Source organism: Mytilus edulis, chromosome 12 (assembly GCF_963676685.1).
Source record: "Mytilus edulis chromosome 12, xbMytEdul2.2, whole genome shotgun sequence".
Lineage (NCBI taxonomy): Eukaryota > Metazoa > Mollusca > Bivalvia > Mytilida > Mytilidae > Mytilus > Mytilus edulis.
Window position 1 is genome coordinate 18,042,147 of NC_092355.1, and position 27,691 is coordinate 18,069,837.

Below are 27,691 nucleotides of genomic sequence, written 5' to 3' on the forward strand. Positions count from 1 at the left end.
TTTCCATAGATTGATTCTACAATGTGAGATTTAAAAGGAAAAAAAGATATTTTCACAACAAAGATTACATTTGTCAATGTTACAAATTTTAATTTTTACCAAATTTTTATTCTTCAATGTCAGATTTAAAAATTAAATAAAGTATTCTCACATTAAAGTTTATGCTTAAATAACTTCATTTTATCTGTCAACTGACACTTAGAAATTGAATTTAGATAGTATAAAAACAAGGTCTCTGATCATTTAACACTTTTATGGTATTCAATAAAGTTTTAAAATTTGAACAAGTCTAGTTGTTTATTAAATTAAATTGTTTGACTAGAAATACAACCTCACCTTACAAGATTTAAATTAATTCAAGTCCAATGTTGTCAAAGTAAATCGTTTTCAAAAGGAAAGGACTATTTCTAATTGACATGCGATACAATTGCAGTTTTCAATTAAATCTGACCCTGGACATACATTAAGGACCTTATAAGTAGGAAATTTACACACAAAGATTTTAAAGATTTTGATTTTTCAAAAGTAAAGAATGTTGGCTTAGCTGTTACTTTTGTTTGAAGTATTTGTTAAAGTATTGCTAATACATGTTTATAGATACCGTTAGACCAATAAGTATTTAAGAATTATTGTTGTGTCATTCCTGTTACAAAAATGTTTTTATGTCCCATTTTGGGGCATTTCATTTTTGTTGGTCTGTGCATCTGTTTGGTCTTCCATCCATCAATTCATCTGTCCATCTGTCAGAGTCCTACTTCAAGTTTTTGGTCAAGTAAGTTTTAATGAAGTTGAAGTCCAATCAACTAGAAACGTAGAACACATGTTCCCTATGTGATGACCTTATACTTTTAATGCAAAATTAGAGATTTGACTCAAATTATGGTCCACTGAACATTGAAAAAATGATAGTGGGAGTTTGGCTTCCATGTACTATGTAATAGACACTATAGAAACATTCCTGTTTTTAAAAGATTTTAAATTGGTATTATTGTTGTCAATGTTTTGGTACTGTATATAGACAAGACCTAATTAATGACGTAGAAGTTAACAAGTATACTACCTTCAACAATGAGCAAAAAGATATTAAATAGGCCTCAAAATGAGAAAAAATGTCTTCAAAAGAGGAGCGAATGTTACCAAAGGGACATTCAAACTCATAGATTGAAAACTGACAAAGCCATCTTTAATAGATGAGGAAATTAATTCTGATTGTACTTTTGGATATATTAATATAATCTCCTGGGTTTCTACTATTTTGTCCTTCACTTTGTATCCAGTCAATAATCTCCTGGGTGTCCTCCATTTTGTCCTTGACTATGTAAATCAATGACCACATCTTTATTTAATTAGTGTCCAGACATATTAGGATTAATGTTCATTGATTATATGTTATCCTAATTGTTTATTACCATCAATGGCCATCAGCGAATTATACAATATTTGTCAGGTATGTCAAATTACAGCTGAACGTGTTAAGCCAAAGTCGATTGTTAATTTGAAGCCAATTTTCTTCCAAGATTAATAGGATCCCGCAGACGATGTTAATAGGTTGTGTAAAGTTACCTGGGTTTTTATTGATTTTTTCCCCTCAAGACACGGTTTAACCATCATGATACCCGTATTGTTTCTCGGTTAATGGTTGGCTAAGCTTCCTGTTTGTTTTCCAAAACTTCATTAAACGTTTTATTATATTTGTTCGTGGTGCAGAAAAGTTTTATGATTTCATGAAGTTGTAAAGGCGTAAGAGTTTTATTTTCTGCACAATTAAGAAATTCTTGGAATTTTATTCCAACCTGGTTATTAACTGTTTTCATTGATGAAACTGATATAGAAATGAAACATATCAACTTTAAAGAGAAACAGAGTTTATTGGGTTTTTTATGAGTATTGACAGGAGATAGTACTACAGCAGTCATTTGGTTTTATTTGATGTTAAAAAAAACATTAACATCCATTGATGACGATAAAAAAAGAAGGTTTGAGATCGCTGAAATTAAACTGTTCAACACTCAGAGGTCAGGTTCAATTAGTTTAGAGCTGGGCATATTGTATGAAATTTAATTGTCTGTTATTGGAATTTTAAGTTTACCTCTATGTGTTTTTGTTCTTGGATAACTGTCTCAGAGGTGAATTATTTTGAACACTCACTTTCATTCATAATGTTGCCAAAATGTTGGTGATGGTTGCTTTGTTCAGTTTTAAGGTGGTACCCAACACATTCACTATAATTTATTTGGCTCGTTTAATTTTCATAAAATTTTGACAAATGATTTACTTTGACCCTATGACAAAAATATAAAAATTTCCAAAAATCTGAACCAACCATTTTATGAAAAAAAATTACACTGGTTACATAGCTGTTTGACAGACACTAATTTTGATCATTGAGAAGCTTAATTTTCCCTTAACAACACAACGTAATCAAAACGTTAAGCTGATTTTACAGAGTTATCTCCCTGTAGTGTTAGGTACCACCTTAAGTTATCTTTCTAGTGTTTTGTGGACAGGTGAATGTCTTTTTCATGGTGTTTCCTTCATCTTTTTGTGGTCATGGTATTTTCTTTGTTTTTCTATGACTGCCAATGAGTTAATCATAACTTGTAAATTCTGATGTCAATTAAAATTGTTTCTTGAAAGTATATATAAAGTTAAACTTGGGAGTCGTCTGAATGGTTTGTTCAATATTCTAACTTAAACCCAGATATCATACCATTATAGCAATACTTGACAATAAGACAGACAAGACAGCTTGAGTGGAAATCTATATATGTTTTAAAAAATTTAATTTAAAACCTCAAGAACAATTTTAACATTGATCCTGTGTATGTTTCCATTATAAGAACAGCGTGTATGTTGAGATTAGAATTTGTTATGACATTTATAGGTATTGATCATTTCATAATTCCAACTACTCGGCTCGTCGATCAATCTTCCTTAATACACTTAATTCTTTGACTGCAATGTTGACATCAATGTATTATCTTACTCATATATTGAATAGGTCAATTTACATTGTGTAAAAAATCTTATTTCCTAAAAACGATATAAAAAACGATAAAAATGTACTAGATAACATGTGTATTCTATAATACAACCTTGAATATACTCAATCGAAAAAAAACTCAAGTTAACGTCTTTTGTGCTAGGTTTTAAGGATGTAGGTAATTATTTCATGCATCGAAGTAGCATTCTGTTTATATAGTAGAAGGGACACAAAAGATGGTTACTCTGTTAGCTAACTTCTTAAAAGCTTTATATTTTAGAAGGTGGAAGACCTGGATGCTTCATACTTTGTATATAGATGTCTCATGTTACGAAGTTTCAGTCACTCACCTGTCCAATGTCCTTGACCTCATTTTCATGGTTCAGTGACCACTTGAAAAAAAAAGTTCAGATTTTTTGTAATGTTGAATTCTCTCTTATTATAAGTAATAGGATAACTATATTTGATATGTGCGTACCTTGAAAGGTCCTCATGTCTGTCAGACAGTTTTCACTTGACCTCGACCTCATTTCATGGATCAGTGAACAAGGTTAAGTTTTGGTGGTCAAGTCCATATCTCAGATACTACAAGCAATAGGGCTAGTATATTCGGTGTATGGAAGGACTGTAAGGTGTACATGTCCAACTGGCAGGTGTCATCTGACCTTGACCTCATTTTCATGGTTCAGTGGTTATAGTTAAATTTTTGTGTTTTGGTCTGTTTTTCTCATACTATATGCAATAGGTCTACTATATTTGTTGTATGGAATGATTGTAAGGTGTACCTATCTAGCGGGCAGATGTCATGTGACCTTGACCTCATTTTCATGGTTCAGTGGTCAAAGTTAAGTTTTTGAGTTTTGGTCTTTTTATCTAATACAATGTACTATATGCCATAGGTCATCTATATTTGGTGTATGGAAATATTATATGATCTTTATGTTAGTCACGCAGGTTTTATTTGACCGTGGCCTCAATTTCACGGTTCATTGCACAGTGTTAAGTTTTTGTGTTTTGGTCTATTTTTCTTAAACTATAAGTAATAGGTCAACTATATATGTTGTATAGAAGCATTGTTAGATGTACATGTCTGCCTGGCATGGTTCATCTGACCTTGACCTCATTTTCAAGGTTCATTGGTCTTTGTTTAGGTATCTTGGTTAATGTTAAGTTTATGTGACAGTTGTATTAAAGCTTAGCTTTATACTTAGGACTATCAACATAATATCAATGATTAGTATAGAAGGCGAGACATTTCAGCGTGTGCACTCTTGTATGTATACTCAAATGATAAATATGTATACAATCCATATTAAAAAATTGAGCGCAAACTTGTTCGGAAAATAATAATTGAATGATGTGGAAAATTTAAACTATTTATTCCATACCAGCAATAACTGGTTTGTTAAAACCTTGTAACCTGTAAGTATTAATCCATCTGAATTGTCACAAACTACCTCCAACATTGGCACATGTTCAAAGTATTGTAATCAGATTAGCCGTTACAAATTTGTCTTTAATGTAATACACCTTACCTTCATTAAAGTCCATTAAAACTATGTATTAATTAATTGTTAAAACAATTATTAATCTGATGCAAAAAACATTTAGGAGTATCCATTACTGTTTGTGAGAAGGGAGCAATCTATAATGTTTTGAATTATTGAAAATGAATTTAACTTTCTCATTTGAAAGTGTTTGCATGTTTTTTTAAGGTGGTACCTAACACTACAGGGAGATAACTCTGTAAAATCAGCTAAATGTTTTAATTACGTTGTGCTGTTGAGGGAATATTAAGCTTCTCAATGATCAAAATTAGTGTTTGTCAAACTGCTATATAACCAGTGTAATATTTCTGATAAATTGGTTGGTTCAAATTTTTTGAAATTTTTATATTTTTGTTAAAGGGTCAAAGTAAATACTTTGTCAAAATTTCATGAAAATTAAACAAGCCAAATTAATTTTAGTGAAAGTGTTGGGTACCACCTTAAGTATATTCTATGAAGATTCTTGAACCAAACTAACTGTCTCTAGAGAAACAAAAACTGTAGACAATATGATTGTACAGAAATGCAAATAGAATGTAACTTAAATAAAAAAAAATATATATAGATCATAGACCGTTGGTTTTCCCGTTTGAATGGTTTTACACTAGTAATTTTTGGGGCCCTTTATAGCTTGCTGTTTGGTGTGAGTCAAGGCTCCGTGTTGAAGGCCATACCTTGACCTATAATGGTTTACTTTTATAAATTGTTATTTGGATGGAGAGTTGTCTCATTGGCACTCAAACCACATCTTCCTATACCTATTGATCAACCATCCTTCTGTCTTTCTGTCCGTCCTATTTTATTTTAACAACAAGCTTGAGTGGGGGCCTATGTCACCGTCCTCATGCAGTGAATACACAGTATTCAAACTGACATAACTTTTGTTACTCTATTTTGCTGAAGATCATTATATGTACAAGCACACAATGTTTGTCTTACTTTGGCTTAATTTTTCTTCCTTTTTATTTTTCAGCTTATACCAGCACACCACAATAAACATTTAGAGAATGTTACTGGCAAAATATCCCAAATTCCAACTCAGGGTAAAGCAATCGAGTATGTATATTTAACTTTGGATAAATTATTAACCAAAGCTGGTTTGTATTCAGTTCTATTTCATAGCATGTATAGTTGTCTAGGAGTTATTGTCTATTGGTTACATGTATGTACCATGTTAATAAATTTTAATAGTACATGCATGCAATGTTAATTAATTTAAAATGTTCTTAATTAATTAATCTATGAATGTTTAATGTAGAACAGAACTTCTTCAGAATCCATTTCTACTTCATTAAATAATTAGCACTCCATAAATAATTATTCTGTTCAGAAATTATGTTATATCATTGTTTCTTGTTATGGCATGTAAGCAAGAAGTTTGGATACTCTTAGCAACCATCCACTGCCAAGATTTTCTCAAGAGTTCAAAATTTGTATTTAAAACATCAAATCCAGTATTTTTATTGGTTGAATTCTGAACACAAGACATTTAGATTAAGCAATATCCAAAGGAGTAGGTTCAGTAAGACCCCTTTTTGGCCCCAAAATATAGCAGTTTTACCAAATTTTGAAAATGTAATCGTTTAGCTTTTTATTGGAAAGTAGAATGCTTCTGCTACATGAATATGGACTGTTTTTGACAATACAGTTCACATATATCGGGTACTAGCATCATGAAGTCATGCTAAATTACTGAAATCTTCAGAATTTTAGCAGTTTAGTTAGATTTTAGGCAGTTTCCATCTTAAATGAATGTGACTGCATTCCTGTTCATTCATAAATTGAAATGTTAGTTGTATTTGATGATAATACATAACATATATAAAGGTTGAGTATGAACACGAATGCGGCCACTTTCATTTTTGACAAAAACCATCTGGAAAGTGACGTTTTTTGGCATATTTGATAGATTTTTCATATTTAAGCTTGAATCGGAGCGTATTTAATGACTAAATCAGTTAAAATCTATCACATAAACTAATCAAATCAATTGAAATAGACACTTAAGTGTTTAAAAAGTGTCTTAAATCTTTCGTTAAATGAACCTGAAATTTGAGGCCAAAATCGGCCCTTACTGGACCTACTCCTTTTAATGATCCTTAGGCATTTTATTTTTTTGGAAGGGGGAAGGGCCAAACTATTTGTTTATTAGTATTAAGAATATAAGTCTGATACTTTGCCTATGAAATTACTAGCCAACCGTGGGAGGACTGTTTAGCCAGTCAAGGTCGTTAAAAATGACCTACTTTCAAAATGTGTTTTTGATGAATAACTATGCAAGAAATAATTCTGAATTTTAAAAAACTGCCTCTGTTTTAACCAAATATTTGCAGGTCACAAACCTTACTTAGTTTATTGTCCTAACCCAATATTCTTTTCTAATGATTTACACAGCAGGGTCTTAATTTTATCAAAAACAAATTCCTTAAGTCCCACATAAGATTCTCCAGAAATCTTTAAGTATACATACTTGTATGGATTTTTAGATTATACCTCTTGTTTCTGATGGTATAATGATGGCATTTCAACATGTAATTTATGTTATCGTCTTGACAACTGAGTTTGTATTTACAACACTCATATTTGTACAAAAGAACATGACATTTTTATATCATTAAAAAATGTATTGGTTTGATATTTCTAAAATCAGAGAGACTCAAGGTCCAAAACAATTGTTAAAGTTATATGACGGAGAGATTACGGATCAAAAGTGGATGTTTAGAATTTAAAAATATGATAAGGCAAAAGTTTTCTAAAAGTTTACTAAACTTTTAAGTTGGATCAAAATATTTGTAACTCATGCCACTTTGAAGTCATTAAATGTGTTAATGCATTGCAGATATTTGTCTAAACTTAACCCTTATACGACTGAAAGTTATGTTTATATATATATAACAGTACCAAACATCTTAGATAATAAAATTTCTATTTTCCTTTCTCGTCCAATAAAAACTGAATGTTATGAAATAGCCAATATTTTGCTGAAAGTAACCTGAAATTGTGGTAGTAATATTTTAAAGGTAAACCATGGTAATTGAATATGTTTTCAATAGTTAGAAAAATTATAAAATTTGAGTCACTAAATAGAATTTCCTGTTCATATTCAAACATATATTTATATATGAAGTTTAGTATGAGGTCCATTATTACTGAACTAGTACAAATTTTAGTTTAGGGGCCAGCTGAAGCACACCTCTGGGTTAGGGATTTTTCACGCTGTATGAAAGATTGATTAGTGGCCATCGGCTGTTTTCTGCTCTTTGGTTAGATGTTGTCTCTTTGACACGTTCTCAATTTTAAAACATAAAGTTCAAATTTTTTCAATTCCTGAAACATTTAATATTTCAATACACTTTCACAAGCTAAGAGGGTAGTTGACATAAAACATATTAAACTTAAATTTCTAATGATCTTATCTATATTTTTTAAAAGAATTTTGAAGTGTTTTCGAAACTATTCATTGATAGATATACACGTATTTGGAAATTTCAAGTTTTTACATTTGTTTTTCATTAAGTTTTGAATCCAAACTTCTTAAGGCCTGTCATCTATTTATTTAAAGTTCGCTGTTCTTTATTAGTATTTTGATGTGCGATGTTTGCTCTCTCAAAAGTTCAATGAAAGTGTCCCTCTACAAAATGATTTATGAGTGTTTATGAAAGTAATGCTTTTCATATTTATGTCACTAACGACTTTTCTCTTTTACAATTTGTCTCTATAGTTAGTGTAAACCAATGATATAAATAATTTTTGTATAATCTTATGTAAAGACATGAAAAATTCAATTATTAATCAAAAAGACTTTTTGGGCCTTTATAAATTGCTTTTGGTTTGAGCCAAGGCTCCGTTATAAAAACCTCACTTTGACGTATAATGGTTCACTTTTACATATTGTGACTAGGATTGAGAGTTGTCTCATTGGCACTCATACCACATTTTCTTATATCCATTAGAAAATTTCATTTCTTTTTTTTTCTTTTTTTAATTTGTCTAAATTTTCTCATGATTGTGGTAGATATATTGTTAATATAAGACGGAAAAATACAGAATGCAACTAATCTTAAAAATCTATGACGATAAATCATAATTCTGTTACCATGGTTACCTTACAAAATAGGCAATTTTGTAACCTCAAATTCTCTTTGGATATTTTTTGTTATCCCATTTAATCATCAGGCTCCATTTCCTTGTAAGTGTCTCTATTTCATAGCTGATTTGTTTTTTTAGGGAGTTAAATAAAATGCAATTGATATTCAAATTTTAAATATTAAAAACGCGTACATTTTCATTTATTCAAGTTTTATTTTCTAAACATATTTCATTTGTAGTATATTTTATGTTTTAATATAAGCTATCATTCAGTTGTTTTGTCAATGCTTAACCTCATTTTTCAGCTTTCTATATATTTTATACGTTTGTTTGCCTAGTTTATCATACATATATGCTTTATTTTATCTAACTTATCATTTATTTAGATTTGTTTTCATTTTAGAAGCTAGCTAGCTAAAGCATCATTACAGATTTTTAGATGCAGCGTAATGGACCATTATAACATTTGTTCAAAAAGAATATTTCACACTGATTGGGTTAAATCATAAATTTTAAAAATTTATCAAAAGATTGCAAAATTTAATAAAATGTTTGAAGAGGTTTTGGAGCTTTATTCATCCTTTTGAGTCACCATGATGCTTGCATTTGGATATTGTCTTTTCAACACCTTCCAAATGTTTTACTTACGTTATGCTGAGTTCACACGTAATTCGAATTCGATTAGCATTTACTAATTTGAATTAGTTTAATTCACATTCGAAATGTTTTACATCCTAACATCAATTCTAATTCGAATTGCAATGCACGTCGAATTCGTTTAACTGTCTAAACGTCATTAACTTTTAATTCGTATTTACAAAAGCGTATTTCTAATTCGAATTGAATAATTCAAATTAGCCAATTCGAATCAATTCGAATTGAAAAGAAGAGTGTGTGAACGCGCTTATATATATAGCTAACTAAATTCGCATTCGATTGGAATTAAATTCGAATTTAATGTACATGTGAACGAGGCATAAATTTCAATTTGACCCTTCTAAAACTTCACCCACTTAAGTCTAGGTCCTTTATGACAAGATGCTTAATGTTCCTTTCATCTTCTGAATTACTGTGGATTCATTTATTTTCGTGGGTATCAATTTTCGTGGATTGCTGAAATCTTGCATATTTGTGGATAGTTGATTTCGTGGTTTTGACAATCTCTTCATACAAAGCCTATTGATATATGTGTTTCGTTGAACATTTGATTTTGTGGTTCACCTGTACCCACGAAACCCACGAAAATTGGTATCCAACGAATAATAATGAATAATAATAATAATAATAATAATAATAATAATTCTTTATTTAAAGAGGGTTACACAGTTAGCTGTAAAGCTAATCTTCCCTGAGGCCCTCATAAAATACAATGAAATATAACAAACAATTACGAAATATCAAACAGACACACATACATGAATCAGTATTACACTTGTGATTTTTAATTTATTAAAAAAACAAATGTTTGATTGGTTGGAAAAAGGACAGGGGATGTGGATTTTCTTTGAAATGCTAAAAATATGCAAAGAAAATTCAATGGGTGGAAGTGATTTTTTCGAAATTCTGCCAAAGGATGAGTCATGATAACTTTATTGAGGGTTTTGTTTTCTTTAAAAAAGACTCAAAAAGAATTAGCATTTAAGATTAAGTAAATGGGTTCGTGGTGGTGGTTTTTTTTCTGCCGAAGAACAAGTAAATTTAGATATTGTAAAGGATGGTGGTTGTTTTTGAAATTCCGCCTTAGAATGAGTAAAGATAACGTTCAAGGTTGGTAAATATTTTCAAAAGTCTGCCAAAGAATGAGTAAAGGACTTAATTGTTTATTTAAAATTGTATGCAACGTTTGAAAAATAAAAGTGTTTTTAAAATCTTTCCCCCTTTTGACCTACCCATACACTAAAACATATCTATAGCCATATTTATAATGGTAGAGAATTCAAAGCATTACCTAATTTGAGGATTTATAATAAAGTGCAGATCATTAAAAGAAGCTCAATCATTAAACTATTTACTAGATTCAGTGTAATATAATTAAAGCTTGACCTCTATTAAATATCTTTCTATAAAATTGGCACAGATTTAATGAAAGAGTCAAGTTGGGGTTATGTATACATAAGTAGAACAAATATTCAGTGTGAAATACTCTTTGAAATATTTAATAATAGATGATCAATACCCAGCAAAACATATGGTTATAGTATCATTAATTAGTAATGTTTTTATATCATTTTAGATCTTTCACTATTTAAAAGCCAAAGGATTTTAATATAAATAGTAAAAAATTCAATTAAAATTTTATTATTAATTTTACTACCATATTGTTTCAAGGCCATGAATACGTACATGTTTACTAATCCTTCTTCTTTTAAAACTATTTTTCCATGTCATGATTTTGGTTACTAAGTTTGACCTTGTAATGTCAAATGTTTCTTGTTGCTGTTGATCAGTTACAAACATTAAAATTTGTCTTTCCTGAGGCTATATCCAAGATGAACCCAAAATCCTGTTCCTGAAATCCCAATGGACCTTCCAAGAAGCTACATCATGTTACTTTAAGGGAACATGGTTAGACTGTATGATGTTGGTGTGAATAGATGCCCAGTGGCATCAGACCTACAGCAATGAATTTTACTGTGAGGGGGGAGTGGCATCAGGCCCATAGCAAGGAATTTTACTGTGTGGTGGAAATGCCTAGTGACATCAAACTTACAGCAAGGAATTGTCTGTTAGGGGGGAAATGCCCAGTGGCATCAGACTCGTAGGAAGGAATTTTACAGTGAGGGGGAAAATGCCCAGTGGCATCAGACCAATTAGCAATTGAATTGTCTGTGAGGGGAGAAAATGCTCAAACTTCAATCTGAATCTCAGCTTAATCAGTCTTAAATAGTGTTTTTGTATTCATGCTGTGTGTGCGTGTGGGGGTAGGGGGGATTATTCAAACACCCTTCTTATCTGGTATATCTCGGGAACTCTTTTTTTCCACTGGGAGTGACCTTAGACCCAAGAATGGAATCATGCTAACAACTGATAATATAAGTTATATGGTTCGCTACTGACCCCATACGAATCCATAGAGGGTTAGTAAAATCCATAGGGGGTTAGGCCGGAGGCCGAGTCCCCTATGAATTTTATTCACCCTCTATGGATCCGTAGGGGGTCAGTAGTTAACCGTATAACGAATTTATCGGACGCTGGACTTTTTCTGCGGCATTTTGTTGAAAAATAAACAATGAAACACAACAACATTAATAGATGACGTCGCCATTAACGCGTCATGAACCCCATATGAAACTTACTAACCCCATACGGTCTCATAGGGGGTCACCACGTGACGGCATTTAACCAATCACAACGTGATAATTCATCTGAGGTCCGATAAGACATAATTTTCCATCCAAAAGGTCAAATAAGACCCAGCAATGGACTTTTTTTGAATTTTCATATTTTTCATTTATTTTTACATTACCTGTTGAAATATCACCACTTTAAGGAAACAAATAACATTAGATTTCATTAGTTTCATTAGTTAGCAAATTATATGATTTTATCATTTGATTACACTCATATATTTTAGACAAAATAGAAGTTTTAAGGGGAAGGAATAAATCATTTTGAAAAATCTTCTTACCTTTTTTACTTCTAAGAATCACCAAAAGGATACTACTTTTTCAATTGTTTGATATAAGATTCAATTCATTAAACTGAGTTAACAATAAGCATTTAAAAAATATTGTAACTTTACCAACTTCTAACATTTTTTGGTCAGGAAAATAACAAATATAACAAACGTTACAACGAAAAGCTTGTTGTGCAAGAACTCATTTATTAATTCAGCTAAATATCATGTGTTTATCATTGCTATAGGAAATAGAATAGTTCTTATATAGTAGGAACTAATTTACAGAAAATGGTTTCAGTAATCTCGAATTTGACTAATAATTATAGCTTGATAGAAGTTATTTCCCTTGATGGCAACAAGGTTTTGTGTAGTAAGTATCTTGCTACACAAATCCTTGATGTCAACTACTGCTAAGTTCCCTTCAATAAAGAGAAATGCCAAGAAGTATATTTATTGCAATTAGTATTCAAATATTTTCATATTTATAATCAAATCTAGCAGAAGTATACTCTGGTATTTACTTTAGTGAAAAAAAATCATATAATCACCTGTTTTTTCTTGAAAATGAATAGGGAAATATGCCTTTTACCATTGCTCATTTTTGAAGGAATAAGCCATTGCTATTTCTCATGAAGGGCAATAAATTATGTCAATTTATAATATAAGAGCAATTGTCAGGCTCTGAAATTGCTTTCTCTAGAAATCTAAGATTTGTAGAAATTAAAGCTTATAATAGATTGATATTTTAATTAACTAATTAAATAAAACGAATGGTATGATAAATAGTTCTGCATAACATTCATACATTACAAGAACATTCAAATCTATTTTATTTGGCATTTTGCATGTAGCATGAAAACATTTCTTTGGATAGTTAGATATGCCATTAATTGCATGTTATTTTAAATGCATGTTATTAAATATTATTGCATGTTATTTGCATGTCTTATTTATTAAATTACAGGAATATACAGTGAAATTTTGTTAAACAATTTATTGAAACAAAAAAATAGTTAGTTTATCAGGCAATTGAATTTATAAATAATGATATATTGATGAAGATAAAGATACACAAATAAAGATATAGATATATACAAATTATAAAAAAATAGAACAATACTTTTAAGAATAAATTAAAAATAAATGTAAAGGAACTTATTATTATAACACTTCTAAACAGTGGCTATTATTGGTTGATGAAAAGTTGAGAGGGTGACTGGGGGTCCTGTCCATCTAGTTTGACCCCATGCTTTCTTAGGATTTTGGAAACATTGAAATATCATATAGATTTACAAAAGTGTCCTTTTACATTGTGAAGCCTCAGAGAACTCTTCATTTACAATGTGAAGCCTCAGAGAACTCTTCATTTACAATGTGAAGCCTCAGAGAACTCTCAGAGAACTCTCCTTTCTATAAATTTTGGGCTATGTCTAGTCACACAAACAAGCTTATATTCCTTTGGTGGGTCTGACATTTTAAAACCTTTGTGAAATATTCTGTCTAATTGTCCTTGAGTTCACCCACTAACACATATGATTAATTTCTTTTCTTTCAGTATCGTAGTAAATGGGCGCTTTACAGAAAGTGCAATTAAGGTTTGCCTTTTACCACACCAGCAGCATTCCTTTCATGAGACAGCTAAAGCCATAGCGGAAAAAGTTGCAGATAGTTTAAACTACCGGTGTGACGAGTGAGTAATTATCATTCATAAACTTGTTAATTTCAGAGTTTTCGTTAATGGGCAGGATATTGATAAGCCAACTACGGTTGGATTGTCTTATCGACAGTTGGAAAATATGACTGAGGCAATAAAGGTTGTTCACGAGGCCATTAGAGAGAAGCATCAGTATCGGGTCGATCAGTAAGTAGAACACAGACAGGCTTTCCATGTTGTTATATCACCCTAGGTTTTTGGGCTTTATAAACTGTTTTCCGATCAGAACCAAATTTGACTCTTCAAAATTAGTTTTTATATTTTTTTTACCAAACCATCAAATATTTGGTGAGAAAACAGTTTATTATCTAGATGTGACTTTCAATTTTCTACTGAGCTTTTCTTGTGTACACCTTTTTTCTGCTTTGATCAATATGTGGAATATTCACTGAATAATTTTATATTGTTGCACAGAAGTTATGGTGTAAAAAGTTAAAATTTATACTATTGTGAGATAAAAAAAATTCTGTGTGGTTAAAGAATAGTCAGATTTTTTTTACATGTGATGAGATTTTCTAGGATTAAAGCCTTATTGGTCAAAATGTCATCTGGATTTTAGAATCAGTTGGATCAAAATGTTACAGGCTTGTGAGGATAAATTCATTATGACGCCTCCGGATGCTGGTGATTTCTTGCTACATAGAAGACTCATAGGTGGCCTTCGGCTGTTGTCTACTCTATGGTCAGGTTGTTGTTGCTTTGACACATACGCCATTTCCATTCTCAATTTTATTGGTGTGTTAAAAAAATATTCTACATCAAGTTTCCAATTCTTAGAATTCCATGTGTGAAATATCAGGTTTTAAAGGAAAAAAACAGGTGACACAAGTTAATATTCAAAGAATCTAGGTCAGATGGACATTACAGAAGTGCTGACTTTATAAAGATGAGATTTCTTACATCAGAGAGTGCTAGATGTAAGTTGTGATAGAATTAAAGAGTGAAATTTGACCAACCCATGCTGCATTAGGCAGGGATCATACTTCTCTTTTCTACATCCACAAAATTGCTTAATAATTCACTATTATCTATTATATGTGCACATCTGATTTCAGAGAACGCAAGTTGTATCATTGAATTTCCTCAAGTTGCAGTTTTAATGCATGAGGGGCCTGATGGGGGTCTCATCATGATTCACAAGTTGATTTTTTTGTCAATCATGATTCACAGAAAATAAATTTCCAGGATCACGGATCACGAAAATATAAAAAGAGTAATAAATCTGTAGAAAAACGGATCACGATAGCGAAAATGCGCCGATCACGAAGAACGAAAATAACCCATCAGACCCCTCATGCATATGTTAAGCTGATTCATAACCACACCTCTTTTTGGGAGATATTTTATATTCTTAATTTGATATTTTTGTTTACCAACTGGTTCCAAATGTGTTTTTTGGGGCTTAGCTTTCATATTTTCTTGTAATATGCTAAGGAGAACTATGGGTGCCTCTTGGAGCAAACACTGGTCACCATTCTGTAGAACCTGCATTCATAGAGATGCTTTATGTCAATGAGAAGGCAACCACATGACACCATCTGATTAAAATGGAGTAAGTTCAGTCTAAAATGGTGAGGACAAAGATGCATCAACCTGTAAAATGTTGTATCAACTGGACCAAGATATTGATCTTTTTATAGCAAAAGTCAAAAACTAATCTAACTTTGATGTCATTTCCTTGCTCAATTTTGTAATGGAGACCACAAAGGTTCTTATTGAAAACACATGTTCATTATAATGTTTACTTTATAAAACATATACCACACAAGTGTTCACATCAAGATTTTGTTGTTCACATTATATTGAAATGTGAAAGTAAGACCAGGACTTGATTCACATTATATTGAAATGTGAAGCAAGATGAGGACATGGTTCATTTTATATTCTATTTCTTTTTAGGATCTGTGATTTAGAGGGACATGTTGTAACAGATGTTAACCAATTAGAAACTGGAGGACTTTACGTAGCCAAAAATTCCTATCACACATTCAAACCGGGTAGATACGAACCTCATGGGCGTAAAAATATTATTGTTCCATTATCACCTAGAGACAAACAGTAAGTCTATTATTTTGTTTATATTGCAAGAAAGCTGGTAAATTTAAACTAATTGTAAAGTATATAAGTCTGTGAAATTAGAATCTAACAATACAGCCGAAGATCAAACTGATGGATTGTTTTTAGTATTATAATTTACTAATACATTAAAATAACCCTTAAAGCTAAAAGATGGGTCTGAGACCAATATGTAAAGCAAATCTAAAATAGAATAAATTTAACAGTTTGAAGAAATTCAGTGTTGACTTGTGAGTAAAGATAGGCAATTATAATACTACAAGATATTAAATATTAAATCTTTCTTTTTCAGACAAACTAAATACTTATGGAAAGAAAGGTAAGATATGATTAATATTATCTTTATTTTTTTTCTTGCTTCTTTTTTTTTTTTGGATTAGAACTAGTAACCTTTGCTGTAGCCTAGCTAACTTGAAGCAGAAGAATATTGTTATGACTGGTTTGTCTGTCCAAACTTATCTTAAATAGTTAAACAACTAACTTGATTTCAGTGATAAGGTATAGTGGTGTTGTTATTCTAATAATCATAGCTAACTAATTCTGCTGAGAAACATACTATCCAAATAGTCAATAGTTTCAATCTTATGCCTCGTTCACACGTACATTTAATTGGAATTGAATTTGAATCGAATGCCAATTGAATTCGCTAATCGCGTTCACACACTTCTTTTTTAATTCGAAATGATTCAAATTGGCTAATTTAAATTAACTAATTCGCATTAGAAATACACGTTTTGTTAATACGAATTAAAAGTTGACATCGTTAGGACAATAAAGCGAATTTGACGCGCATTTCAATTCGAAATTAGAATTGACGTTTGGACGTTAAACGTTTCAAATGCGAATTAAACTAATTCGAATTAGTGAATGCAAATCCAATTCAAATTATGTGTGAACTCAGCATTAAATAGTCAATCATAAATAGCACATAGCAAGACAACAACATTTTGCTGTTTGCTAACATTTTACGAGGTGTTTAGTCAACTGCATAGTTTAAACTGTACAGTTATTTGAATGGTTTTAAACTGTACAGTTATTTGCATGGTTTTAAACATCAGCTCTGTATTAATAATTTTGTTAGAAGTTTGGAATTAACCTTAAATTGCTTCTTTTCAAGTTGGGATGAAATATATATACAAATTGTTTTACCTTAACTGCTGTAAACTCAGAAATTATAACATTAAATGAATAATTTGCAAATGCTGTATACCAAACAATGGTTTATAAAATTGAAATATGAGTTTGAATTATTGCTGTATGTCTTTTTGCATTCTCTGCAATTATAAGTCATTGCAAAAATTTCTGAACCTGATCTATCTAAATCACAGCAAAGAAAAATCATTCTTCCTCCAAAATTCAATTAAAAAGAATTTCAAAGAAAATCATATTTCATATTCATATATACAGTGAAATTTTATTGCAGTGCAACTATTTTACCTATTGCCAAACTCAGCCAATTTTCTTTTTCATGCAATACATCTATTGCCAAACATGACTGATTGCAGTTTTGCCACAAATTATATTATATATGTACCATTATGTTATACTGTGGATTCATTTCTTTTTGTGAGTATCAATTTTCGTGGATTGCTAAAAACTTACATGTTCATGGATATATGATTTCGGGGTTTAGCCAATCTCTGTATACAAAGCCTTTTGAAAATATGTTGTTCGTTGAACATTTGAATTCGTTGTTTACCTGTACCCACGTAACCCACGAAAATTGGTATCCAACGAATAATAATGAATCCACAGTACCAAATTGTGGGTTTGAAAATGCGTTGCATTGCAATAATCTTATGTACTGTGTATATTCGTTTTCATTAGTTGCATAATTTTAAAATGTATAGCCATGCCGTATTTTTGTCAAACACAGACAGACCAATCAACTTTATATGAAATTTTATCTTTCAAAAAAAACAAACTTTGGGAATCAGATTGTATTTTGATTTATCAACAATTTGTGTTAGACATTATTAAAAAGCACAATCTCACTGTCCAAATAAATATGTCTGTGTTTGCTCAAATGAGATTCATGTTTCGTTAGGAATAGTAGTACTTGTTTTGTAGATCTAAAATTAGAAAGACTAATTCTGTTTTAAATTTTTACCTCAGCTAAAGTTGCTAGAACTTAATTTTAACATACAATGCATCTAGATTTATTATTACCAGGGTAATGTTCTTTTTTACACAAAGTGGTACTTTTACTGCAGACTTGATTTTCATACTTTTTCTATGACATACTACACAAAAGATTGCAACAGAATTTTGCAAACTTCTCTCAAGGAAGTATTCTTTTTATATAAATTGCTTAGTCATCCTTCAAAAGGTAATTCTTAATAAAAGTTGGTATTATTGACTTTAGATGCATCATTAGAACTGTGTTGATATCTTGTTACAAATAATTATTTTCTCCTAACTTTAACGTATGATATGACAATGATGAAAAGTTCAGAAATCATACTTGGTAGCAAATTGATCATATTTGTAACTAGATAACATTGTTAAAGATAATCTGTTCTGCAATGTATCTTTTATATCCGTCTTTGATAAATTGTACACTGGAAGTAAGAAAAGAAGGTAAATGTTGAAATTTTCATGCTGTATTTAATTTATTTAATTTATTATTATAATTTCCTATTGAAATAAGAATCAAACTTTTTTTTATGTTTTGCAAATGTTGGCAAATTTGAAACTCCTTAACTTCAATACAAAAAGCTAATGAATAATATGTCATACTTTATTTTTAAATATTTTACTGAATTTCATGTAGTGAATAAGTATAAATTGCAGAACAGAACAGAATAGTCTATTTGTGTAACTCATGATGTTTTTTGTAATAAAGCTATTGCCTAATTATTGTATACCATTTTGTTGGATGTGCTTACATTAACTGTCATAATTATCTCCCCTTAGTATGAAAATGGGAGATAATTAATTGGTTGTTAGGAAGAAGCTACAGAATTGTGTCCCCTAGATATACACATTTAATATGAGTAAATCCATTTATATAATAGAAAGACGAAAATCATTGGCTGTTTAAACAAATCTTACTTTTTACAATAAAAAGTTATTCTTATACTCAATTTGTAACGTTTTTCTCAAAGCCACAGATATTTTAATGATTTTCAACAAAAAAGTAGGTAATTCTTTGTCCAAAGAGAAGGATTTTCTGAAATTCCTAACAGTTTTTATGTCAACAAAATGGTATACCATACATACATCAGTAGATTTCATTCACATTCTATCGTCATTTTCTTCTGTGATATAGATCTACTTTTGGCGGACCATCGGATTACAGAAGACCTAGGTAATTCATGCATGTCATTCTTATTTGCAACAGTTGCCATGGTAACATTTCCATAATGAGAAGAAGAAAAAATCTGCTAAAACAAAATGATTTTTGCAAACTTAAAATTTTTAATTTATACTTTAAATTAGGGTTTCAACAAAAGTGCATATTTTATAACTGTTGTGACTGTTGCAGATAAATTGAAATTTTAATGGTGCACATTTTGTTGTTTGTGTTGATTTATAACCATGGCAACTAGCATAAGATTAAAAAGGACATTATTTTGTTGTGTAGAGCAGCAGGCAGGTATGATACATCACATCTCTTCCTAGAACCTTGCAATTATAAAACATATCCTATTTTCTGTTTATTATTATATATTTAAAAGCTAAAGTTTACAATTCATTTAAGCTAAAGTTCATAATTCATTAAAGCTAAAGTTCACATATATCATTAAAGCTAAAGCTAAGATTCACATATCATTAAAACTGAAGCTAAAATTCACAATTCATTAAAATAATTATGTTATGTATTATTTTTAAATTTTATAATGTAATTGGTTTATGCACTATTTCAACTTTATCTTATTTGGGAAGGCTATAGTTTATTCTAAGTATTGGCAAAAGTTTTCTTAAAAATAAAAGATTTAGTGGACATCAACTGGTTTTAGACAAACTTGAAGACAAATGAGAAAAAAATTGAGAATTTTGACTAGGATTAGCATATTTTTACTAGATTTTGGCATGTCTGTAACAGCAACAACTAATTTTTTACTTGATTTTGGCACAGGCTTATCATGGTTGAACGATACACACTGATCACTATGTGATGTATTGATTGATCACATAAGGCAGCATTAGTAGTCACCTCCCCACTTACTAAGAATAATGTCTTCATAAATTCTGGGGCTATTTTTTTTGGTGTGTGGATTTTGCCTTATTAGGCATGCTTTAAAAAGGTTTTAAGGATTTTCTTAATGTTTTTTAATTCAGGGTTTGGAAAAGTCATTATTTGGTTCTAATTCACATCACACATTATTTACAAATGTATCATTTCACATATAATATATTTGTGTATTTGCTTAATCAAGGATTTGTATAGTCTCATTATTATTCCTATACACATTCTTGGTTAATTTCAAAAACTTGTTTTACCTAAATTTGTTATCAGACTAAAAACTCGTATTAAAGGTCTGTTTAAAAATTATTTGCATTTTCAACAGAGTTTACATTTATTAATTGAAATGTGGCAACATGTAAAGTTTTTGCTCTCTCTTCGGTGTTCTGTTTAAAATTATTGGACTTTTTTTAAAGGGAGATAATTTATGTATAACTTAATAGAAATATACATAAACAATTCAATAATCTGCACAGCGAAAACCGTATCATTACTAGTTTACTAGTATAATAATATTGTTTTGTGGTTTAATGGAATATAAGGAGACTAAGTTACATTTGCATGAAAAGTTTTTCTTGTGAATAGCATGTTAATTTTTTCCAGCATTATAATATGCATATTTCTCATAATATAGTATAATACCACAGGTCTATAACATACTAATTTTATCATTTAGAAACTTTTTTAAAAGCTGAGAAAATGTTTGGAATTATTTCACTGTTTATGCATAAAAGTGGGGCAATTAGGTAGTCTCACCGAGACAAGTATTGTTTTCTAAGATACTGTTGTAAAAAAAAATCTGAACTTATCTGTACCATTATATAAATTAAGAAGAAAAAAAAGATATTGGACGGATTACACAAACAAACATCTCATGAAAAACATTTTGTTTGTTGGTTGGTGTTTCTATCCAATTTCAGCTCCCTTGACAATACTATGTAAATATAAAAAAGAAGATGTGAAATGATTGCCAATGAGACAACTATTCACAAAAGACCAAAATGACACAGACATTAACAACTATAGGTCACCGTACGGCCTTCAACAATGAGCAAAGCCCATACCGCATAGTCAGCTATAATAGGCCCCGATAAGACAATGTAAAACAGTTCAAACGAGAAAACTAACGGCCTTATTTATGTAAAAAAATAAACGAAAAACAAATATGTAACACATAAACAAACGACAACCACTGAATTACAGTGAAAGCCAGTTATTGATGCAGGAAGTTTATTAAAGTTCCTGAAGAGAAGCACCAACCGTTATTAATTGAGATTTGAGCCCAACAGACACCAGTGCCAGATGTATTGTTGAAACTCACAACATCAGAGATGTAAAGATAGTGATCACTAAAGAGGAAATACTTAAGAGTCTAAGACTACTTGGTTACCAGGGGCCCTGCCCACCTCTCCTTAATAAAATACAAGAAAATAACAAAAAGTTCAAAAGAATAGTGCTTTTAAAATCTTTGTACATCTAATTAGAAGCCAGAAGTCCTTAAAAATGAACTAGAAAATCCCACATCTTACAGCACAGCTAGGATGGGTGACAACTTTAATGGAAACTCTGGGATTTATAATCTTTGACCATTTAATAAGAAGCCAGAAGTCCTAAAAAAAGAACTATAAAATCTCACATCTTACAGCACAGTTAGTTGGGTGTCGTCTTTAATGGAGACTCTGAATTTTATTGAATAAAGCTAACCTACACTCGTCATTGAAGAAATATATATACACATGTATGCAGTAATAGGTACACTGCAGTAATATGAGAAAGCTTTCACTATCAGTTACTGAAATTATATGTAATTTTTATCTGATTGACTTTCACAAAAGTGAATTTTGATCTTTTCAACTTGTTTGAAGCAGGTTTTATCTCATTGAATTTAAATAGGTAAAATACAAGACAAGATCAACTCTTATATAAAGATTATTTAGTTAAAGGGTCCTTTCCCAAGTTAACTAGCATACCGAATAATTTTCATTCAATTGACATGTCGTTATAAAATGAAATTTGAATTCGCTTTTTAGAATTATGATTTCTGTGCTTTTTGTGATAAAATACAACAGGTTTAAATTACTGTGAAAAGATAAATGTTAATTCTTAATTTATTTACATAAAAGACTTAAAACAGTTTTTCGGGCTACTATATCGTCATTTTACTGTACAAACAAAACTCTATTGAAAAGTGAAAAATATTACACCTACTTTTGAAGGTTTGACAGAAAAATTAAAGACTGATAAATAAACTTTTTGTATGTCTTTTTTCCCAACAAGGTCTTTTTAATTCTTAGGCGACAACATTTTTGTTTTCTTTAAATGGTTTATAACTTTGACATTGATCCTTATAATTTTGTACGAATGAAATAAAGAAGATGACGGTCGTTGCTATGATGAATTTTCCATTGTAAACAAATTAAGGATGCATAAAAAAAGTCTGACATTCCAAGGAATAATGTTTCGTTCTTTCTTCATTGCAATTCTATGGTTTCTGCTTGCATGCTTTAAGTATCGATTGAGTAAGAATTGAAATTAATTATGAATTTAAAGATCTGATTGAAAATGACTTAAAAGAATTTGTCATCTATTGATTGACAAAAAAATCTGTTAGGATTTTTTTAGCATCATTAACCATGCTGTTTAAAGAGTATGATAACTTTTGATTTCAATACTTCTGTAGTAGTTAAAGGACCATATAATATGGTTTACAACACTCAAATATAATAATGTCAATCCAATTTAATTACTTCCCTTGTTTAAGTAACCGACTTGTTACTAAGGACGTGTGATGGGAAAATGAAGTCATATTTATCTCCCCTTTTTAAACGGTTAAATAAGTGAGCAGGTACCGTCACACCCAAATTATAGGCTTTAGGATAAATGAAAATTATTTCCCCTTTTTAAACTGTTAAATAAGTGAGCAGTTACCATCACACCCATATTATAGGCTTTGTTGATAAATGGAAATTAAGTTACATTGACAGCTCAAAGAAGTTTGAAACTGTAACTATAAGAATAAATAACAATTCCAAATAGGAAAGTATTATATTGACAACCATTGTTAGAGTAAATACTCTGTAAAGATAATTATCTGAAGATTATAATCTTTTCATGTTTTGTCTGCAGCGAGAGGAAATGTGAAGTTTAAGATTTTTTTTAAATCATACCATTTAGACATGACTAAATGTAAAATATAAATTGGAAAATATGAAAATTATAATTGACATTTTCTTAACAATTGAAATATTGTTTCCATGATTAATACTTTGAAGTTGTCAGATTGTGAAATGTAGTTTTCATTGGTACAATAGGGCGTTTTTCCCTCTAAGTTTAATTCCAATATATGAAAGGACCTAACTTTGTTGTTATTTGATTATTTAATTACACAATAATTAAATTTTTGCTTTTCTTTTTAAAATTTCTGTGCCTTTATGAGTTACCCACACCTTGATGCAATAAATTGACTTTTTGATCACAGACCATTGTTTTATTACACATCATTAAACTAGAAAATAAATAATGTCGCAAATTACCAAGGAATTCAGTCAGTACTTGGTTAATTGGACTGTCGCAGTCGTAAAAAGGATGTTATTTTTTTCACAAATCTCAACTTTAGTCAGTACATGGTTAATTCAATAATTGGACTGTTGCAGTCATAAAAAGGATGTTATTTTTTTTGCTTTAAAAACATATTTACAGGAAAATGTATCGATTTGGAATAACCAAAGTACTGTTTGTGCTAAGGACCAGTTGATACAAATCGTAAAACTGCAATTGAAAGTGTCACTTTTAATCCTTTTACGTAATTGCAAAATACTTTTTGGAAAACATTTGTTTTTATTTTACCTTATGACGCAGGGTCTGATAAAAAAGAAATAAAGTCTTCAACTTAAAAATTAGCTTTATTTTACGGATTAAAGAAAACTGAAAATGAAAGTGTCACTTTTAATCCTTTTACGTAATTGTAAAATACTTTTTTTAGTTTTGTCTGGAATTAATCCAAATGGAAAACTAAAGTTTTTAATTTTCTTTATGACGCAGCTACTGATGAAAAAGAAATAAAGTCTAAGCTTTTATTCAAGAAATAAATATAAACTGAAATTGAAAATGTAACTTTTAAGCCTTTTTTGTAATTGAGAAATACTTTGTTTTCGATTTCGTCTTTGAAAATAGTTCAAACGGAAAACAATTGTTCTTATTTTACTATTTGATGGCACTTTTTGACACAACTTTTCTATCTAAAGGGAAATAAAATCTTTAGTTTATTTCTTATTTCAAAAGAATTTCCTTTGTTTATTTCTTCCATACCAGTGGTTTAGTGTCACCATTAAACAAAAGACATTTAAATATAATTAATGGTATAAAAACAATGGGTTATAAATATATATATGTTGAGGCACTGTAAGGATATTTGTATCTTCAGTAAAATATAATCTTTCACTTTAAAATTTATTTTGAATTCATAGTTACAAGAACATTTGCAAATGAACTTGTTTCACCACTGTCACAGGTTAGAAGAAGTGTTTGGGTGCTCACAAACGTATGCTTAACCCTGCCACATTCTGTATGTACCTGTCCTAAGTCAGGAGCCTGTAATTCTGTGGATGTCATTTGTTGCTGTATATCATATTTGTATTTTTTCTTATTGTTTTGTACATAATTCAGACTGTTAGTTTGAATTATTTTACCGTTGTCAATTGTTGGCCTTTTAAAGCTGGTTTTGGGGTATACGTTTGGCTCATTGGTGAAGGCCTAAGGTCACTGATGAGTCTTTTGTTGGCAAAACAAATTTTAATCCTAGTATCTATGATGAGTAAAAAAATATTTATTATTAAATCGTCAACAACCATTTTCCTCAGTGTACCTCAAAAATCAACATGTATACATTTCGTTTTTTTTTTCAATTTATTTCAAAAGACAATTCTATTAACCTAACAATAATCTATGTACAATAAGAAAGAGAAAATCTTTGTATCAATATTTGGTTTAAATTGTCCCGAGTGATCATTATAAATTATTGAAAGAATTGAAATGTTAAAGTATCTAACGTATTACTATTATAATCGTTCCTCACAAAGAATGTAACTTTAAATCTTTGTATATGGTATATCATGTTCCAAACAAAAGATGTAACTTTAAATCTTTCTATGTAGTATATCAATGCATGGGACCCTTAAATTGGTCATATGCATTGTTATAGGAATCACTTAAGTTAAAAATTGATTAATTCAGAAACATGAATGGTAAACGGTCGTAAATTATGTTGAGACGAGTGGTTCTCATTGTAAAAACTTTGGTATGAGTTTGTAAAAATATGGTATAAGGTGTCAGTTTATCTGAAGTTAGGATACCATTGTAATGTATGTAAACATTGCGTTTATACGGTCCACTCATTTTATATAGCCTAGACCTGTTTATCATAATTATATATGTGGCACCCATATTTATAGCCTAGCCCCTGGTAATCATTACTTTATACGGTCAACCTATTTTATATGATCTAGACCTGTTCACCATAATCATATATGTAGCACCCAATTTTATAGCCTAGCCCTGGAAATCATAACTTTCATTGTTGAGTTTCTTGATCATTTTCCTTGTTACAATTTTCTAAAGGTATTTTTAAAGTGAATTTTGATTATCCGTATGTTCATAGTAATTATGATAGTAATGTCAATATTGTCTGGGGAAGAATGACAGTAATTTTAAGAAGTTTCACCAGTTAATTATGTGATATATTGATGGGCCGATAGTGATAACTTCCCAAAATTATTTGCTGTCTGAAATGAAATAACCTGAAAAAGCAATTTGATATTCATTTGAAAAAGGAGGTATATATTAGTAGTAATGAACTTTTTTTTTTTTTTTTTTAAAGTGGAACCTTATTATTAAAGCTGTAAAAAAATAAAAGGATACCAAAATGTAAGCTGACATGCTAAAAAATTAGGATTGCAAGGAAGGCAAATATTTTTTTAACCATTTTAGGCTTGTTTAAACTAGAGAAACAGTCTTATTTTAACAATAGATGCTTTCAAAAGATATATTTTTTTCATGCCATAGCGAAATTTGTACAAAGAGGACCAGGGTAAATATTTGAAGGTTTAGATCGTTTAGGTATAACCCTTCACTAGGATTTTTTACCAACGATGTAAAACCCCAATCTCAGTCCTTATCTATATCCCATTCATGACAAACAAACAAACAAGGAATAGCTGCCATTTTAATTTTGTAAAAACAAGACATTTGTAGTATTCCAAGAGATATCTTCATATTCACAGCTGAATTATTCCACTGCATGTTAGAAAAACTAAATAGTTGATCGATACATTATATCTTGTTATTATTTTGTAATTTCAGAACGCTGCCACCAATAAACAGTCAAAAGAAACACTCACCAGACCATTCTGTTAGTTCATATCCAGAAACTAGGTTAGTATGCTTAGATTCATGTCAGCAGTTATTTTAAGAGGCTAGTAAATATCAGGCAAATCCTATGATATGGGTGGCACAACACGATTTTTTTCCCACAGAATTTTTGGTTCCAATGCAATGTTTATATCATACAAAGGATATATATGTCAAAGATATTTTGAATCAACAGTGGATGGCTCAGAAAATGATTTTAAAGTTCACTAACAATGCAACTAAATTTTGTACAAAATGAAGAGTTATCTCCCCTTTTCAATGAATTTTCAGTGCTTTCTATGTATTTTTTTTTCTCTTTATTTGTTGCAGTTAATAAAAAACAAAATTTGACTTCGAGAAAGAATGAATTTGTGATATGAAATAGATAAAAAAATATTGAAAACAAAATATGTCATGTGCCATCCACTGCCTGGTTTTTCCATGGACACCCTCTAAAGTATTACAATGGATTTGTTTATTTTCGTTGGTACCAATTTTGTTAGATTGCATAAAAAATTTATTTTCTACGATATTGAATTTTGTGGTTTAGCCAAAGTCTGCATACAAGCCTATAGATATTTTGTATTTAGTGTAACATTTATATTTTTGTTCATGTATAACCTTGACATCCTGAAAAATGGTATTCCATTAATAATGAGGATTCACAGTTCTTGTTTTTGTTGTTGGGTTTTTGTTCTCTTGTTTTTGTTTGCAATTGATTATATATTGATTCTATCAGAGAAGAAACAAGAACTATCTTTAAAAAAGACATTCGACGTATTTAAATTTGAGTATTATGTTTAAAACTATCATTTCGATAACCTTCAGAAGCACAAAGATACCATTAGCGTTTTCTCTGTTTGTGTTCAGTATTCTCGGTCCTCATATCTTTCTGTTTACATTTACCAAAACCCCGCGGAAATCTCACATGCGTAGGTGCGTTCTAAAAGTCATGTACGTTCGTACAACAAAGTTTACATTATAAATTATATAATTGTCCCGAATAAACAGCTGTCACGGATGCAAAGAGCTATTGGAGAAACAATTATTTTAATAAAAATATAAATCT

At 30.2% G+C, this 27,691-nt stretch overlaps 1 protein-coding gene across 1 annotated transcript in view; it reads left to right on the forward strand.

Moving 5' to 3' along the window:
• LOC139497481 (titin homolog) overlaps window positions 1–27,691 on the forward strand; it is a 101,130-nt gene that overhangs the window by 47,392 nt on the left and 26,047 nt on the right. Inside the window, exons 3-8 of the mRNA XM_071285710.1 lie at window positions 5,504–5,586; window positions 13,965–14,099; window positions 15,852–16,010; window positions 16,321–16,347; window positions 19,300–19,338; window positions 26,575–26,646. Coding sequence (XP_071141811.1) covers window positions 5,504–5,586; window positions 13,965–14,099; window positions 15,852–16,010; window positions 16,321–16,347; window positions 19,300–19,338; window positions 26,575–26,646 — 515 coding nt within the window. The remainder of the gene's footprint in view (window positions 1–5,503; window positions 5,587–13,964; window positions 14,100–15,851; window positions 16,011–16,320; window positions 16,348–19,299; window positions 19,339–26,574; window positions 26,647–27,691) is intronic.